This window comes from Triticum aestivum, chromosome 6A, assembly GCF_018294505.1.
Source record: "Triticum aestivum cultivar Chinese Spring chromosome 6A, IWGSC CS RefSeq v2.1, whole genome shotgun sequence".
Lineage (NCBI taxonomy): Eukaryota > Viridiplantae > Streptophyta > Magnoliopsida > Poales > Poaceae > Triticum > Triticum aestivum.
The window spans coordinates 610,968,016-610,985,263 of NC_057809.1; the positions used below are offsets into that span (position 1 = coordinate 610,968,016).

Here is a 17,248-nt window from a genome sequence, read left to right on the forward strand (position 1 = left end):
TCCATTCTAAAAAGAACATCGCAAATACTCGACAGATTCTTTAACACTGCCTCCACCCAGTTATTATTATTAGTATCACCATCCATATCATTTGTATTCCAAATGAATGATTAACTGTATGCAGCCTCATTCCGGCAAAATTTTGTATGTAAATACACAACAGAGCCTGCAGTGCGACCCAAAACTATATACGGGACAGGTCGCATGTTCATTATTCCTTCCATTCCAAGTATCTATAATATTATCTCAGACAACCATAACGCCTTTTTCTTTTCTCTCCTCCTGTCAGAGCGAGCGCACGCCGCCGCGGCGACCCCTCCCGGGACGACCAGGAGTGCGCCCCGGGGCCATCCATCTCGGTGGAGAAACAAGAGTGCTTTGCATGCCGGAACGCCGTCAGAGTACACGCGCCGAGGCGGGGGAAGAGAGCCTCATCAATGGTGGTGCTGCGAGAACGGCCACCATCTCCTCTTCTTCGCCGTGTGATGCAACCTCGGAGCGTCTGTTGGCAACAAAACCATAGGACAGAGAGGGTTTCAGCGATTACTGTTACAAGGCAGAGATCGCGGTGTCGGTGTGGAATGTTGGTTGCATACGTTTGCGACGGGGACTGGACACGCATTGCATGTATGCCAATGGCAGGCAGGCATGCTACTCACCGTTCTGTGGAAATATCGAGTTGTAGTGAACCTCCGCCCAAAAGCTCAACAACACCACTGAAACCAGAGAAAAAAAATAACAGAGTGCAGAGTTAAGTGTCAAAACCAACCCACTTGGAACTGTAAAGAAAATTAATCATCTGCATACCTTTGTTGGACTTCTGAACCTTGGGTTGGATCTCGATGTAGCACGTATCCTTGAATGAGGTCATGACGAAAATCTTCACTCCGTACTGCAACAGATTGTCGAATTGCGTTAGAATGGGCATTAGTAAAGTACAGCCCCTGCCAGCTGTGATATATGTTATGCCCATGAGTAAGACAAATATAAGCACCTTGTCAGCAGCAGCCTGTAAAGTCACATGGTCACCCCATTCACCATTTCTGTCAGTTTATGCACAAGATATTAGTTGGGGAAGCATTCACATGTGACTAATTTGTACTAGTCATGAACAGTTTTTGAACTGTTGAGCTTACCGCGATACTTTCTCCAGATACTCATCATATGCCATGGGGACGTATCCATCATAGGCTTCCCGGTTACTTTTAAGCTGGAAATGATTATTTATCAGCCAAAGATGAAAGTGTGAAAACAAAGAATAAAGCTAAGGATCATGATTCACGAAAGAAAGATTACTACTGTCGATTACCTGGCTAATTATCTGCTCCCTCACAAACTCATGGTGGTCCGGAGTTTGGTACAGCTGATCTGATAGTGCACGGAACTGTGGAATTGAGAAGGTTAGATTAGCATCAATTGGTTGTGGCTTATGTACTACATGGTCTGACAGTAAGTCATGAATGATGGAATAACTCAAGAGAACTGACCCAACTACTGCTGCTACTATGCTTATTTCAGCAAAATAAAACTAAGTATTCAGGTGAGGATGGATGGCACTAAGTACAAACCTGACAATTGCCATCACCTTTCACCTTGTTCTCAGTTAGTTCATACAGCCTCAACCTACAACAATATACATGTAAATATTACTGAACTACACACGTGGACACTCTATTTAGAAAGTTAAGAAGAAACATTATCAAACTTATTCTAGTACATCCAATCCCTCATAAATTTAATGTTTCCGCAGCATTTACTATCAAAAGGAACCCATGAGAAGTGAGATTTAAGACAGACCTGTCTGACAGCCTTTCATGGTCCATGGTGGCTTCGTCGAGTGATGGAATTTCACCATTAATTTTAGGGACATGCTGGAGAGGGCAAAATAAATTGTTTAATCATAGTTGTAAGTGTAATGGAACCAAAGCTAATAACAGATGCATAAACATGTCGGAAAAGAAAAGAATGCTGATTAAGTGTGCAAATAGCAGTTTTAACTTGCAGCCTTTTTCCCATACTGAAGGTACAAGTAATAATTTATTCCCATGAAACTATAAGAAAGGCAGCAATCACAGCTTTGTATGCAAAACTCTATAAATTGAACCTAGTAGTTTTCATCTGGACGTTGCCGAATTTTAACATGGAGTTAAGAATATCTGAATTTAATTCACCTTACAATGTATTTAGAGACTTTTGGAAGAATTTCTTATCACACTGTCCATTAAAGTAAGTAGTATTCACAATCAATTATCCAACTGACATACATATTGGTGTAATTGTCCATTGAGATTTTAGCTACATGTGCACAGGTATTCTGTCAATTATCTTACCTACTTTGGCCATTGCTTAGTAGCTACTTTAGTCAGTGAGCAAACATGGGACTTACCAAGCTTCCTTGGAAGCAAAGCTTCGTTTATTCTAGATACTAAGGAGGGAAATCAATCTTAGCGGAACAACACTGTTACTAAGGATCAATAGACTCACGGGAACTGGGACCATGGGGTAAAATCTCTTTCCTACTTCTTCCTCCATTTCATAACAGTCGTCGCTGCCAGGGTATGAAGAGGAACTAGACGGATCTACATAGACTGCCTCATGCTCCTGCCCACCAACATTTCCTGGAACACACAAAAAAACATTAAGAGGGAAAGCACAAAATGCAAAAGGTACAGGCTGAACCAGACTATGGATATTTTCACTACCAGGATGGTACATGCCTACTTGTGGGTTGTACATATCACACGTAAGTGCGGAAGAATGCAAATATGTCTCATCGGGATGTGATGCATCTGCAGAACCAAAAATATACACATGAGGAACTCAATACTGTCTCCTTTTTTTCATGACTTCTGCATAAAAGAATTGCACGACGTTCCACAAAACTACCTCTAGCATAATTGTAGTCACAATAGCTGTTGTCACTGTAACCATTAGGATGTCCATAGTAGCTGTTGGGAGCGGCAAAGGGGTCATGGAAAAGGTCGTAGGCCCAGTGGAAATTTTGATCTTTCTCGCACATGTTCATCCGTTGGGCTCAAATTCTCGGTCAAAAGCACTGCCCCTACCAAGTAGATTCAGTGATTTTAGCATAAGGGAATGAACACCAAAAGAAGAACAGAAAATGCGTGATATACGGCTAATTTTGCGTGGCTGCAACAAAGTCAAGGACTGGTGACAGATTTGACATAAATGAATGATTTGAGTCATCACGTTAGGAGCACTCTAACTAAATGTGTTTGATACACTAGTCACGATTACGACAGATCAGAGAAAACTAACAGATTAGTACGCAATCCTCCTCCAGGGACCACTACCACATTATAAGATATTATTAGCACAACTTCTTATCAGTCTAAGCAACCAAATCAACAACCTAATAACATGCAAGATCAAAGGCCCTTTTGATTTGTCGTACACTGATTGAACAACCCAATATGATGACTCCCATCACACGTTAGCAAAACAAAAAAGCTGGAATAGTCCCATAATCCAATCAAAGGCCATAACTGCTGATTATGCTTGGGAGGCCGTTCAGAGAGCGAACTAACTGCAGGTGATATCCACCTTAAATTTCTTTGATAGGAACGGCTGACGTGCTCGGTATCAATTGCTAAATGAGGGCCTCACCTACTGCTGTCCGCTCAAAATATGATATATGTAAACTGGTAATAACAAATACTAGTATGGATTAACAACAGATATCAATAACTGTTTCTAGCTACCCTGTTTTCCTGCAGAGTTAGCGGCTGCCGGCCTCAACAGGAGAAATGGTGGAAAAGTTGCAAGATTATTAATTATTCCTGCAGAGTTAGTGGCTGCCTCACGAGGAAAAATGGTGGAAAAGTTGCAAGACTATAATAATACTAATAACCCAGTCAGAAAACGAGGGAACGAACGGGCGGTGTTGTCCTGAAAAGCGGCATCAACAATCATGGAACCGGGATTGAAGCAACCTTAGCAGGCAAGGCTGCGGCTTTGCTCCTTTATGTTCATGGGGCAAATCATTTGTACAGAGAAAATAAAAGGGGGGAAAGGCATTCCTTTTTGTTGGCACAAGCTACCACATACAACCAATTTCTTCAGTTTTGGAGCCTCGCAGACGGACAAAACAGAGCATCGTCAGCGGCTCATAAATTGCAACAAGATCAACGCGGCTTCGATAATAATCGAACATAAAGCAGTCGACAAAGCAAGATAATAATGATAAAATCGGCGCAGGAGATAAGCTCGGGATCGCGTCCCAATTCCCCCTCCTGAGAGCCGCCGGCATCGATGAACAAGAGGGGAAATCAGAGAAAGCGAGGCGCACTAACCTCGAGCTCCACAGAACGATCAGCCCCACGCGGGACGACGACGACGACGACGGCGGCGACGGAGGCGGGGTCCAAGACCGGATCTTCTGCTCCCCCGGCGAGGACTAGCGGGCGACGGCGGCTCCGGGGGGATTGAGCGAGCAGGCGAAGCAGCAGCAGAGGGAGCGGCGGGTCGGGGCGGGGGTCATCCGGGAGGCCTGGAGCATGGGGAAATTGCTCGGCCGGCGGATTGGGGGATTGAGGAGGAAGCAGCAGGAGGAGTTCCTGAGAGGTGTGGTGTGAATCGAGCGCGAGAGAGAGGGAGGAGAGAGGCGGAGCTTATTTTTATTTTTTTAATATTTTCTTCACTCGCTCTCTTTCGGCTGGCACGCGGCCTCTGCTGTTTATAGTACTCGATGTACTGTAGAGGGGGTGGGGGGTGGCTGTTTAACAAAAACGACCTCGAGGTTGCTTCTTATTGCTCCAGAGGCCCTCGGAGTGAGCAACACGATTTTCTATTCTTCTCTCCGGCCGGTCCGGCCGCCTCATGGAACTTGTTAATGACCGGCTCCTTTTTTTTTTGAAGCAATGACCGGCTCCTTGTCACAAGGGAGAAGAACACATGGTGGTGGCTTTTTAAAAACTTAAAAAACCCGCCAGATATGACCATGTTTGGAATAGACTGGTGGGGGGTAACAACAATGGTGTAGCCTCCTTTCTTGAGAGACGGGCTGCGCCCGGTCGATGACGACGCGACACAACACGACGTACCGCGCGGCGGCCCTTTCGATTTGTTTGTTACCCATTGTGTTTGCGCCCTCCTGGTGGAGACTTAGAATAAGGGTGTGCGATGTTGACGGTGACGTGGTTGATATGGGTCGAACGCTTCGGTTTGTGTTTACATGTTGAGCGCAAGGAAGAAGGATTGGCGCCGCGATGACGTCATTGATTGTCATGCATTTTCTTTTCATTTATTTGTTGCGAGGAAATGAGATTTGGCGTCAGCGGATCGGTCCTTTGTAAAAAGCACACACCGGGTTTGCGCCGGAGCTGGTTATAACAAGGTACCGATAACTCGGAAAAGCCGAATGAATCCATGGTTGGCGCGCTGGTATTAGTTGGCCAAGTGTTGTCAAGAAGTATGTATGCTTTTGATTCTTCGATTTGTCTGGTCGTTTTTTGTTGTAGGGACAATGAGTTGCTTAAAGGGTACCGCTGTATTTATGACAATGTTAATGATTGTACTATTGCTCATACATGCATGGCACAAATACTTGCACGCCACTGCTTATTTATTGAAAGAACTGTTTTGGATATTCTTTTAACAATGAAGCATTTGAAAAAGTTCAAGATAGCGCGTGGCAAAAAAAGATGATTGAATGCTAAAAAAACAAAATCGATCGGCCCCTCCGAACTAAGGCATGTGCCACACCCGCGAAAAGACGATAACGCCACACATCTAGGCTAGCACCCGACCGACCGAAAGTGTCCAGATTGTTATATTTTGTAGGCAAGGTCGATTTTCACCTAGGCCCTGTAAGAAGCGATCAGAATCGTCGACCATCTATGCATGGAGTAACATTTCATTCAATCTTCTTCATAAGCGAGAGGGTCTCTTGATTGGTATCAAGAGGGTGGAAAAAAAGCGCCAACTTGGCAACTTTTGCACAATTTCTTTTTGTTTGACACATGAACTTCGGCACGTTGCTTGTCAAAGGAAAGCCTATGTACCAACAGGATACAATAATGCTCGCCATCAACCAAGTTTAACACGTGTACGCATGAAAAGCTCTACTAGTGGTGGTAGTACCAAACAACGTTCGAATTGAACCGCACCTATCGGTCGTACATATACAGGACCGGAGACAAATTCCAGGGAAGCGCAGGGTGGGAGTCGCAGAGGAGGAGGGAGAGTCCGTCCCATCGAGGCATCCGTCGACCAGTGGAATCGCGTCAGCGGGCCGGGGCCCGCCCGGGGGCAGGGGGAGCCAGCGGGCGTTGACGTCACAGGCCCATCTGAGCAGCGCGCGGATTCCGAGGGGAATCTATCCCGGCATCTGACGGCCGTCAGCCCGCCCGCGGGCGGGCGGGCCCCGCGGATCGTACCCCCTACGCGCCCCTGGATGCGGCCAGCCCGGGGGCCTGCCATCGGGAATGGCATCTTTTCTCCCGACCCGTACGTACGCCGCTGGCCGCAGCCGGTGGCTAAAAGCCAAGCGGCCCCGCCCCCCGGAATTTCCCCTGTTTACTATTTTTATTATTATTACTTATAGACCAGACTATAGAAAACTTGAGGTCGATGTGGAATTTAAACTTTATGGTGAAAAGATGATGATCTTTTTAAGGAGGCCGATACTGACCGGCGCCATAATAAACTCATAAAACAATGGGATATTCGTCGGTATTTCACTTTCTTGGCTTTTTGTGCTTTGAAAAAACTCTGATTCTAGATGGATGCCGGATTTTAAACTCTAGGTGGAAAGATGATAATAATCTTTTTATGGAGGTTGAGAGTGACCGGCACCATATAATAAATAAACTCATAAAACAACGGGTTATTCCTTGGTATTCTTTCTTGGCTTTTCGCGTTTTGAAAATTTTGATTCTGGGAAACAAGCGGCCGCGGTTTTATGGCCTTTGGCGCATGTCGTCGCGTCCAGGAGCATCCGCATCTCAGGGCGCTAAACTAAGGACAACGCGGTACAAAAAGATTAGCGACAAGGGAATACTTCGAGATGCTATGGTAATATAGGTGATAAGTGCCGAAGTAGGGCTTAGAGCATCCATAACACGTGTGGTTAAAAACATATGCTAAACAAACACCCCACGGACAAAGCGGGCACATCGGTTTGCCCCCTCTGTCCCTCTTTTGTTACCTATATTCCATCTTTGGAAGGGCATAAAAGTTGAGGCGTAAGACATTGTTAGGTACTTTTATCTAAAAATAGAATTGTATGTGTTCGGATGAAGTGATAATAGTAACACATACGCTTCTTTCCTCTTTCCCTATGCCTCACACGCCTTTCGGCTTCGATTCAGGATCGGATAGACCCATTCACCTTGAGCTTTTGCTTAACGCCTAGTAATGTGGATGTTCTTATCCCGCTTGAGTATGTAAGATGGTTTCTCGAAGGCAGGAAGTTTTTCTTCTCCACAAATACTTAGCTCGTCTCCTGTGGTTTAGGACCATGGAGGCGCGGTGGATCCCGGCCCTTGCCGGCAGGAGGGCTCCGCTTTTTATGCTTTTTTTAGTTTTGTTAGGGTTTGTATCCTTCTCAGAGATGTGAGGCGGAGGCGGCTCTCTGTGGGTGAAATAAGGTCCTCCCCGCCTGGCCCCTGTTTCGATGGTGTTTCTAGCATCGTCGAAGGGCGTGTGGAGGTTTGTCTCCGGCGGATCACATGGGATTCGGTCGGCGTTTGTCTTCGGTGGATCCACGTGGATCCGGTCTTCGTTCGTCTGTGTTCGTGTGTCTACAAGTTGGATACTTTCGATCTACGATTCTCTTCATCCGTGGCGGTTGCTGTTCTGGTGCGCTGGTCCTATGGGGCCTTAGCACGAAGACTTCCCGACTGTCTACTACAATAAGGTTTGTCCGGCCCCGAAGAGGGAGGGGTGATGACGGCGGCGTGCCTTCGACTCGCTCCAGTGCTTGTAGTCGTCGCTAGGTGGTCTATGGATCTGGATGTAATTTTTACTTCTGGTATTCTTTGTACTATCTTGACAGTTGATGAATAGGTTGGAAATTTTTTCAGAAAAAAAATACTTAGCTTGCGGCGCAACCGCCGTCTTCCTTACTTCTATGTATTATATTTCCTTTTCCGTTCATCATTTAGGCATCCCTTTCCATCGTTCGTCATCCTTCATGGAAAACGAATACCGAAGTAACACTCAATCTCCACAAAAAGCCAAACGACCCTGAATTTCTCTTGTCTATTATTTTTACCTAGACTAGACGTCGATGTCGAATTTTAAACTTTAGGGTTAAAAGATGATAATCTTTATAAGGAGCCAGAGAGTGACCGACACCATAATAAACTAACAAAAATAATGGGTTTGCTCATCGATATTTTACTCTATTGGCTTTTCGTGCTTTGAAAATTTTGATTATGGGCAGACAAGGGGTCGCGATTTTATGGCCTTTGGCGTGTGTTGTCGCATCTAGGAGCGTCTGCATCTCAAGGTGCTAAACGAAAGATGAAGTAGGAGAAAAAAAAAGGTTAGTGACAAATGCTACGAGATTCGATGGTAAGAAAAAATAACGGCGATAATCTTAGCGCTAAAGTAGAGCTTAGAGCATTTATAACCCATATGGTCAGAAACAAACAATAAACAAAAAACGCGCAGAGGAAATGGGCACATCAATTTGCCCTCTTCCCCTCTTTTGTTGCTTCTATTCCATACTTGGAAGCACATGGAAGTTGAGAGTAAGACACTGTTAAAATAAACTGTGTGTGTTAGGATGAAGTAAGAATAGTAACATATAAGCTTCTTTTCTCTTTCATATACCTGACGCACCTTTCGGCTTCGGCTCCGGACCAGACATGCCCTCTCCCTTTAGCTTTGGATTAACGCTTAGTGATGCAGACACTCTTATCACCCATATTAGAGGGCTTCTTTGAGGCAGGAAATTTTTCTCCTCCATGAATACTTGCTTGTAGCGCACCGCTGTCTTCCTTAGTTCTTATACCTCTTTTTTCGTTCATCATTTAGGCATCCCTTTTCATCGTTCATCATCGGTCATGGGACACGGATATCGAAGCAACATTAAATGATTTTCGCGTGAGCCACTTTGAGGTTGTACATCCAAAAGTGAAACCTCCATGATCGTTTCATATGTGGCACAAGAATGGTGTGGTTTTTATTTTCTTATTGCCGACAATATATATATGTATGAACATCCCCGAATTTCTCTTGTTTTTTTTACCTAGACTCAAGGTTGATGTCGAATTTTAAATGTTAGGGTGAAAGGATGATAATCTTTTTAAGGAGGTTGAGAGTGACCGACACCATGAACTTGTAAAACAATGGATTACTGGTTGAATTGCTTTACTTTCTTGGCTTTCTGCTCTCTTTTCAAAATAATAATAATGAACTCGATTATAGGCGGACAGAGGGCCTGCGGCTACAACCTTGGTGTGGGTCGTCGTATCTAGGATCATCTATATCTCGATGCTAAATAGAGGATAAAGCAATAAGGAAAAATGGCGTTGACAACAACATAGTGCAAAGAACCAGTGGCAGAAAACCTTGGACCCAAAGTAGACCATAAAGCATCTATAACCCGTATGTCAGAAATATGAGGTGAGCCCTCTGGAAAGGTAGAAGTGGACACATCAATTTGTTCACTGCCTGATAACTCTTATGTTACTTCTATTCCATCTTCGGAAGCACATAGTAGTTGACACGTAAGACATTGTTCAGTAATTTATCTAATACTGAATAGTATGTGCTATGATAGACAACCTCATATTTTGCTTCTGCTTAACACCTAGCGATGTGGACACTCTTATCACCCATACTAGATGACTTCTCGAAGACAGGAAGTTTTTCTCCACCACGAATGCTTGCTTGTGGCCCACCGCCGTCTTCCTTAGTTATGTAGTATACTTTCTATTTTATTCTTTATTTTGTCATATCTCTTTTCAAGGAGCCGGAGAGTAACCGGCAAATTCGCAATAGAACTGATGGAACTGGTTGAATTTTTTGCTTTCTTGGTTTATTACTCTTTGAAAATATTAGCTCTATTATCGGTGGACGGAGGGGCCGAGTTAATAATCTTATATCCTTGGTGTGTGTACTCGTATCTAAGAGCATCCGTATCTCAAGGTGTTGAACAATGGGTAAAGTGCTAAGAAAAATATTGTAGCAGTGTTACAAGATGTAAGACTTCTGGCAAAAAGCTTAGCACTATAGTGTAACCCGTATTGCCAGACCCTGTCTGACTGGTGGTAGAACCTCGAAAAAGAAGTGGATACACCACTTTGGTCTCTTCCAAATGACTCTTTTTTCTTTCACTTCTATTTCATTCATGGAAGCACATGGAAGTTGAGACGTAAGACAGTGTTAGGTAACTTATCTAAAAAAAGAATGTGTACAAGTAAGATGAAGTGAGAATTGTAACATATAAGCTTCTACCCTCTTTCATATGCGCCTTTCGGCTTCGGTTTCGAATAGACCATCACACATATAGCTTCTGCTTAACACTAAACGATGCAGATGCTCCTATCGCCTACACATACTAGTAAACGGCTTCTCGAGGACGGGAAGGTTTTTTTGTTTCTTCTCTACGAATGCTTGCGGGATACCACCGTCATCCTTTGCTATTCATATACTTTATTTTCCGTTCATCATTTAGGCATCTCTTTCCGTCGTTCGTCACCGGTCATGGGAGACGAATACCGAAGCAACGTTTTTGGTCAATGGGAGACGGATACCGAAGCAAGATTCAATAATTTTTGCGTGCGCCGCTCTGGTTGTAAGATCCGAAAGCGAGGCCTCCGTGCTCATTTCATACGTGGCAGGAGACTCACATGGTTTTTATTTTCTTATTATTACTGGCCACACACATGCACGAGCAAGCGTTTATGCTCTTTCAAAAAATAACAAATTCAGTTCGAACCGCATAGCCGAATCTTTATCGTCCCACGACGGAGACCGATTGTTAGGCCACGAAAAGAAAGCAGATGGAAGAATTCATAATGAAGCGAATTGATTAATGATCGTAGGGTCACACAGCGACCGATCTTAGTCAGGGTGACTTGGATCCGACACGGCCGGCATCAGTCATCACCCGTCCCGTTCCTAAAATGCTCGGTCAGAGGGGCCTCATTGTTCATGTCAATGTGACATGTTTTCGGTTCAGAATAAAAAAAGGAGGAAAAGAAAAATTATATATAGCACTAATTACATGAAGAAACATCCAAAGTCGATGACGGCGACGACGACGAGGAGGAGAAACGGCCGGCGTTGGAGGACGGCGCGGCGGCGATTGGACCGAGAACCGAAATTTCTCACTTTCTTCAGAACCTAACAAATTTGGTGACCTCTGGACGGTTTTTAACTCTGAAACTTTCTGCGAAGGGAGAAAAGCCATAAACTAGTGAGGAAAGGAACTGCATGAATGCTGCCGGATTTCTCGGCAGGTAGCCCTCGCCATCGGTGGCGACTGGCACAAAGCAGTGGCTGCAAATGGCAAACCATGTGGCAGGTCGGGCAGATCACCATCTGCTCCACATGTCACACATACTCTGCACCTGGTTTTCTGAAGATGATGCACCACCGTCACACAATCCATGTGCTAATCTCTGAAGATGATGGGCACCAGGAATGGTGATGGCCTTGACAGGGCAGGCATATGAGATGTCAGAAGATGAGAGTGAGATGAGATGGACCTCACCTCACCTCCTCTTCTCTGCGTCCACAACGAGGGGGGAGAAAGGCAGGGTTCCTGGGGGCCAAGTCGATTCTTCGTCGACAGGCGAATCGGACGACCGACCGGTCCGATTCGTCGAAGCCGAAAGGAGCCCCACGGTTGCTGCCCACCACAGGAAGATCTGCCTCCAATTCTGCTCCACCCATATGCACCATGTCGCCGGAGAAAAATTGGGGGAGGATGGAGATGTTCTGATGATGGAATGGAAAGTGTTCACTGTGCAGAAAGTAACAGAATTTCTTTGGTTCCAGCCAACAGTGCAGTACAATCTACAGCAACAAGGGAACAGCAGAATGAGACCGGCACCAGGAACTCATTTTCCTCTGGCGAAATTTCGGTACCGGCATGATCTTTGCTGGATTATTTGCGGTGGAGATTTTTATCATCATCTGTTCTCTGGTAACAAATGATCAATCATGTAGACAGTCCGATGGAAAAGTCGAGCTGACCTGTAGCCTCCCCTATGTATGTGCTAGCACCAAGAAATTCTCCCAGTTGTACAAAGAGGTCTCTTTCTGATGTGAGCATCTGGGTCTGGGTCTTATCTGAGCAAAAAGGATGGCCGGCAGGAATGTACCTGTACCACCCAGCATCAGATATTCAGATCATTCAGCAGCCCAACTCGAGATAAGGCGCATCCTCCTATTGGTGGGCAGAAATCCAGTAGGTTCAGGTCACATCTTTGCTTGAATCCGAATCATTCCCTGCATACAACCCTTTCCACATGAAAAATGACAGTTTTTTAGTTCTTAAGAAAAGAAAAGAAAGACAGTTTTTGAGTTGTGCACAAACAAGATTAGTACTCTGCTAGAAAGAAGAGTTCACAAGATGGAAGGCTGAAACTGGACCAAAATCACAAACGACCTACTGATTCACAACCTTGCAGCTCAGACCAGAGTAATACACAAACACAAGACGGCTCAAGCATAAATCTACAGGACCAAAAAAGTTACACGCTGCAGCGCAAACCGCGCACCCGTTACGAACTTTATATCTCTATGAACAGCTATACTTACAGTCACAGGCAGGAGGGGTGGCATCCATTTCAGCAGGTCTTAATGATCTCAGGTTTCCAACCCCGCCACACGATCTGGCGGCAACCGAACTTGAATTCCTGAAGCCTCCTCTTCAATGACCCTTTCTTGGTCCGCTTCGCTCCCGGTCCGGACACCGAGCCATGGTAATGCAGTGGAGGCTCCGGCGGGCCGACCTCGACACTGTCGACGATCTTCTGCACCATTTCATACACCTCGCTCATCTTCGGGCGCGACTTGGATAGCCGGAGGAGGCAGCGGTTCGCCACGCCGGCCAGCCTCGTCATGGACTTGAGGTTGTAGTGTCCCTCGAGCCGCGGGTCGACGATGATGGGGAACCGCTTGATGTCAGAGATGTACGGTTTCACCCAGTCCAGGAGCTTCTGCTCGCCCTTTGGGCGGTTCCGGTCGATGGGACGGCGGCCGGTGATAAGCTCGTAGAGGAGCACGCCGTAGCCCCATATGTCACTTTTTGCGGTGAGGCGCCCGGTTTGCATGTACTCCGGCGCGGCGTATCCTAGAGTTCCAACAACCTGTGGAACCATGAGTATTTGATATGTTAGTTTAGATGGACGATCAAAGATGTATCAAGTTCAAGTTGTTCTGAACTAAACAAACTGGCAATAAGAAAACAAGCTTCACAAAACTAGTACATGGAGAATCTCCTACAATTTCTAAAGGGAGCTAAAGCAAGCACTTTAGGGGGGCTCCAGGTAGCAATGCGTATGTAGCTATTGCTTAGGCTCACATAGTGGGATCCATGTGTCATAAAAAGAAATAATATGATTTTCTTTTCTGCAAAATGTATTACTAATGAAAGCATGGTATAACCAAACTAATGTCTTCCTAACAAAATACCAGCAAGTTCTTTGCCAAATTCTGGCGCAGGAAAGCATTCAGATCACCCTAGTTGTTATGGTAGTTAGGATGGATACTTTAAAACCGAACTCTTGTTACTTGTAGATGCAGTTGGCTTTATCTGAAGAAGAGAGACATGATTCCTTTAATGGACATATCATTTTGGCTAGTGCTGCACTGTGAAGCTGCTAGAAGAAACATATATAGCTCTGACTAACGCTTCAAGCTGAAGTACTCACTCCTTTCCAGGACTTCAGTTGAAATTTTCAAAAAATTAAGAATATGATTGTTGAGCACTTCAGAAACTAAAACATGCACATTTAAGCATCAATAGCATGCACCGAAACAATTATACCATTTGAGGTGGAGCAACTGGGTATCCATTTTCCAACTTCATTAAAAAGGAACCATGTTTTAGGAAAAGTTATCCCTTATACCATTTTCCAATTATAGTTCAAAGTTGTAGTAGGAACTAAACAAAGTGGCAACAAGATAACAAACTCCATAAAACTAGTACATGGAGAATCTTCTACAACTTCTAAAGGGGGCTAAAGCAAGCACTTTAGGGGAGCTCCAGGTGGCAGCGCACACAGAGCTACTCCTGCTTAGCCTCGCACAGCGGGACCCATCTGTCATAAAAAGAAATGACATGGTTGTCTTTTGTGCAAAATACAATTTTTTTAATGAAACCAGGGTTCTGTACTCTATGCCCAACTAACAAAATAATAGCACAATTAAGACATGGTAATATATGTCCAGCAGATTCTTTGCCAAAATTTCCAGCTTAAGCTCACAAAATCGCTACTCTTGTCACTTGTAGATATGAAAAAAGAGAGGTGCATTCTGAAGCTGCTATGGCTGTAGCTGTCATTGATGCTTATTCAAGCTGAAGTATTCACTCTTTTCTAGGACTTCAGTTGTAATTCTTGAAAATTTAAGAAGTTGATTGTTGAGAACTTCAGAAACTAAAGGTACACATTTAAGTATCAATGGCATACACCGAAACAATTATACCATTTGAGGTGGAGCAACTGGGTATCCATTTTCCAATTCCAACTTCATTGCTATCAAAAGGGAACCGTGTTATAGAAAAGAAACATCTTGGCACCATGAGTACCCACATCTTTAGAACATCATACATTTTGCAAGACCGATAATTGTAAAGACTATGTAACAGAATGCTGTCAGAGCACATTAGTGTAAAATAATTCTAGGTCCGTAGATGTGCGTACCGCTGTGGAGACATGGGATAGCCCTTCTTGTGGTCCATGCCTAGCCAACCCAAAGTCCGATAACTTTGCATTCCAGTTCTCATCTAATAGAATGTTAGATGTTTTCAGGTCTCGGAAAATAACCTGCATGCATATTGAAACAGGTAAACAGAGTGCGACTTTCTGTACTGCATGTGTTCCTTATTTTGCTGAATGTAATCAAGCAGTGATGTTGATACCAGACAAATGTTTCACATTCAGTTAGTTTTTGTATTGATCAGCCTAAAGCAAATGAATTACCTGAAAGTCCATCTCCTCATGCAGATACTTCAGCCCACGGGCAGCATCGAGAGCCACTTTCAATCTCATTGGCCATGACAGAGTTGAAGTTGACCTACTTGCCAAGTGGTCATCCACGCTTCCGTTGGGCATGTATTCGTATACCAGAAGCCGCTGCATTCCCCGCTCATCGTCGTCCGCGCAGTAACCTATTAGTTTGACAAGGTTTGGGTGCTCAACAATCCCAAGCACGTTCATTTCTGTTAGCCATTCCTTCTGCCCCTGAAGAAAGATGAATAATAATATATTAGGAACCACAAACTAGTGGCTCAAGCTAGATTACAGTGCAAGTGTCTTAAGAGGGACTCATCAAGCAAGTGGAACTGAAATGCTGGTATAACATGCTCCGTGGTTTGCTCGAGTACTGCTACGATTTGTTTACAACTTCAGTTAGCTGTTGTTCCTGTATGATGGCACTAGTTGACTCACTATACCCTAGGCTAAACTAGAACAACATGCAAGTATAATACTAATGGAATGTGATGCAAGGAATTTCACAAGTATAAACTATGCCGCATTTCCGGAAGCAATCAGGGCCTACTGAATGGATTCTTCCCATAAGAAGTAATTAGTTCAGGAATCCTGGATTAGTTTCAAGATCTCAAGTCTAAAGATGCAGAACTTAAGTTCAAATTATATTTGTTGCGATGAATGAGTTATAATTCCTCTTGGTAATGCATAAAAGTGGTATATATACAGTGCGTATCTGCTATCTGACTGTCAGGAAGTACAGGACTGTGAGAGAGAACTTGCCTGGACCCCCTTGCGGTTCAACTGCTTGACGGCGATCTCGACGCGCTCGGTGGGGTCGTCGGAGCCCTTGATGACGCCCCGGTAGACGCAGCCGAAGCCGCCCTCGCCGACCATGAGGGAGCGGCTGAAGTTGCGGGTGGCGGCCTTGAGCTCGGGGAAGGTGAAGACCCGGAGGTTGGCGGGGCGGTCGGTGAAGCTGGGGTACTGCGTCCGGCGGATGGACTCGGCGCTCATGTCGGACACGTTGATGGAGTTGAGGTCGGAGCCGGAGCGCGGGTCGCCGCCGCGCTCCGTGGACTCGGTGCTGAAGGAGCGCACGGAGGCCGACATGGCGGCGCTGGGGCCCGTGCGCTGGTCGTCGTCCCTTGACTTGCCGTCCCCGTGCAGGAACGGCAGGCACCTCATCGCCGCTGCTGCTGTGATGGAATGCGGCAGTTAGTCAGGGGAACATCATTTGATGCTTTGCTTGAAACATGACGAACACAAATCTGAAAATTCAGGTTTGGGAAAGGATGATGAGTAAGATTTCGGAAAGCATGTTGTTCTGTCAGGCAGGCAAGACGGGATACAGAATTCTGAACTGAAAAATGCTCTGTTTTCTTCAGGCAGTGTTTCTTCCAGATTCAGTGTAAGGATTCAGTAAGGATACACGGACGGAATTAGCAATACAGTAGCAAGAATTCTCAGCGTGGCTTGCTTGTGTAAATTCAGCAAACGAAACCGTACGTGCGGGAGCATACAAGAACTGGCACAGATGAATGACAAGTAGTCGTAGTTGAACAAATCTGAATTCTTGGCATGGAAGAAGGAGTCTGCACTGCCATCCCGAGCTCATCACGCCATCTTACTAGTGCTAGTACTAGAAGGTGAAACCTTGATTTCACACCGAATTGAAGTAAGCTAAACACACGCGCAGGCGGCACGCGTGAGAATTGAATCTGTAGGCCGGCGAGCGGCCGCGATGATCCAATTGATGGAGCCTCTCTGCTAGGTAATCAATCTCCTGCCGAACCGAACCGCGGCCGATCTCAGACCATGGAAGGATGGCAGAGCGGAGCGGAGGCGGGGGTAGTGAGTAGAGAGGATGAGTTGCGGCGACGAACCTTGGGGGCGGTGCGGTTGCCCGCGACGAGGCGAAACCCGAGCAGCAGCACGATTCCTCGGGGCCGTGGGTCCGATCCGGGCAGGAAGGGAAGCGACGGGGAAAGGGGGCGAGGAGGGTGATGATAGGCGCACGGGCGCGCACACGCGGAAGGCGGGGGAGGGGACGGTGGACCGGACTGACGGCGGAGGGAAAGGGAAGGGAATGGAAGGGAGCAGCCCGGTCA

The 17,248-nt window shown here is 45.5% G+C and overlaps 2 protein-coding genes across 8 annotated transcripts; both read right to left on the reverse strand.

The window, feature by feature from the left end:
• Positions 1-36: 36 nt before the first annotated feature.
• Positions 37-4,683, reverse strand: LOC123129017 (OVARIAN TUMOR DOMAIN-containing deubiquitinating enzyme 12). Of its 7 annotated transcripts, none has more exons than XR_006463571.1 (12): positions 4,314-4,680; positions 2,887-3,061; positions 2,703-2,789; positions 2,485-2,618; positions 1,798-1,871; positions 1,569-1,623; positions 1,310-1,384; positions 1,137-1,210; positions 995-1,043; positions 808-892; positions 597-716; positions 37-502 (listed from the first exon to the last, which is right to left on the reverse strand). XR_006463571.1 is itself a non-coding variant. In XM_044549155.1 (12 exons), the coding sequence occupies exons 2-12, from the start codon at positions 3,023-3,025 to the stop codon at positions 435-437; spliced, it is 897 nt and encodes a 298-aa protein (XP_044405090.1). In that variant the 5' UTR covers positions 3,026-3,061; positions 4,314-4,680; the 3' UTR covers positions 37-434. The 7 variants fall into 7 exon arrangements, 5 of the variants coding, with proteins under 5 accessions (XP_044405090.1, XP_044405089.1, XP_044405088.1 ...); XM_044549155.1 differs by having other exon boundaries at positions 660-716; XR_006463570.1 differs by having other exon boundaries at positions 808-1,043; positions 4,314-4,682.
• Positions 4,684-12,556: 7,873 nt separating this feature from the next.
• On the reverse strand, positions 12,557-16,204 carry LOC123129018 (serine/threonine-protein kinase PCRK1; the record flags this gene model as incomplete). Its single annotated transcript, XM_044549156.1, is given in 4 exon segments — positions 12,557-13,292; positions 14,850-14,972; positions 15,129-15,389; positions 15,921-16,204. Coding segments are annotated over 4 exon segments (1,190 nt in total), but the record flags the coding sequence as incomplete, so codon positions are not given.
• Positions 16,205-17,248: the final 1,044 nt, after the last annotated feature.

Excerpts from the sequence above, each read along its gene's own strand:
- LOC123129017 (XM_044549152.1), bottom strand. The coding sequence starts at position 3,025 with ATGAACATGTGCGAGAAAGATCAAAATTTCCACTGGGCCTACGACCTT. Across the intron at positions 1,624-1,797 it reads CATGAAAGGCTGTCAGACAG|GTTGAGGCTGTATGAACTAA; the intron begins GTCTGTCTTAAA and ends ATATTGTTGTAG. Across the intron at positions 717-807 it reads GGTTCAGAAGTCCAACAAAG|TGGTGTTGTTGAGCTTTTGG; the intron begins GTATGCAGATGA and ends CTCTGGTTTCAG.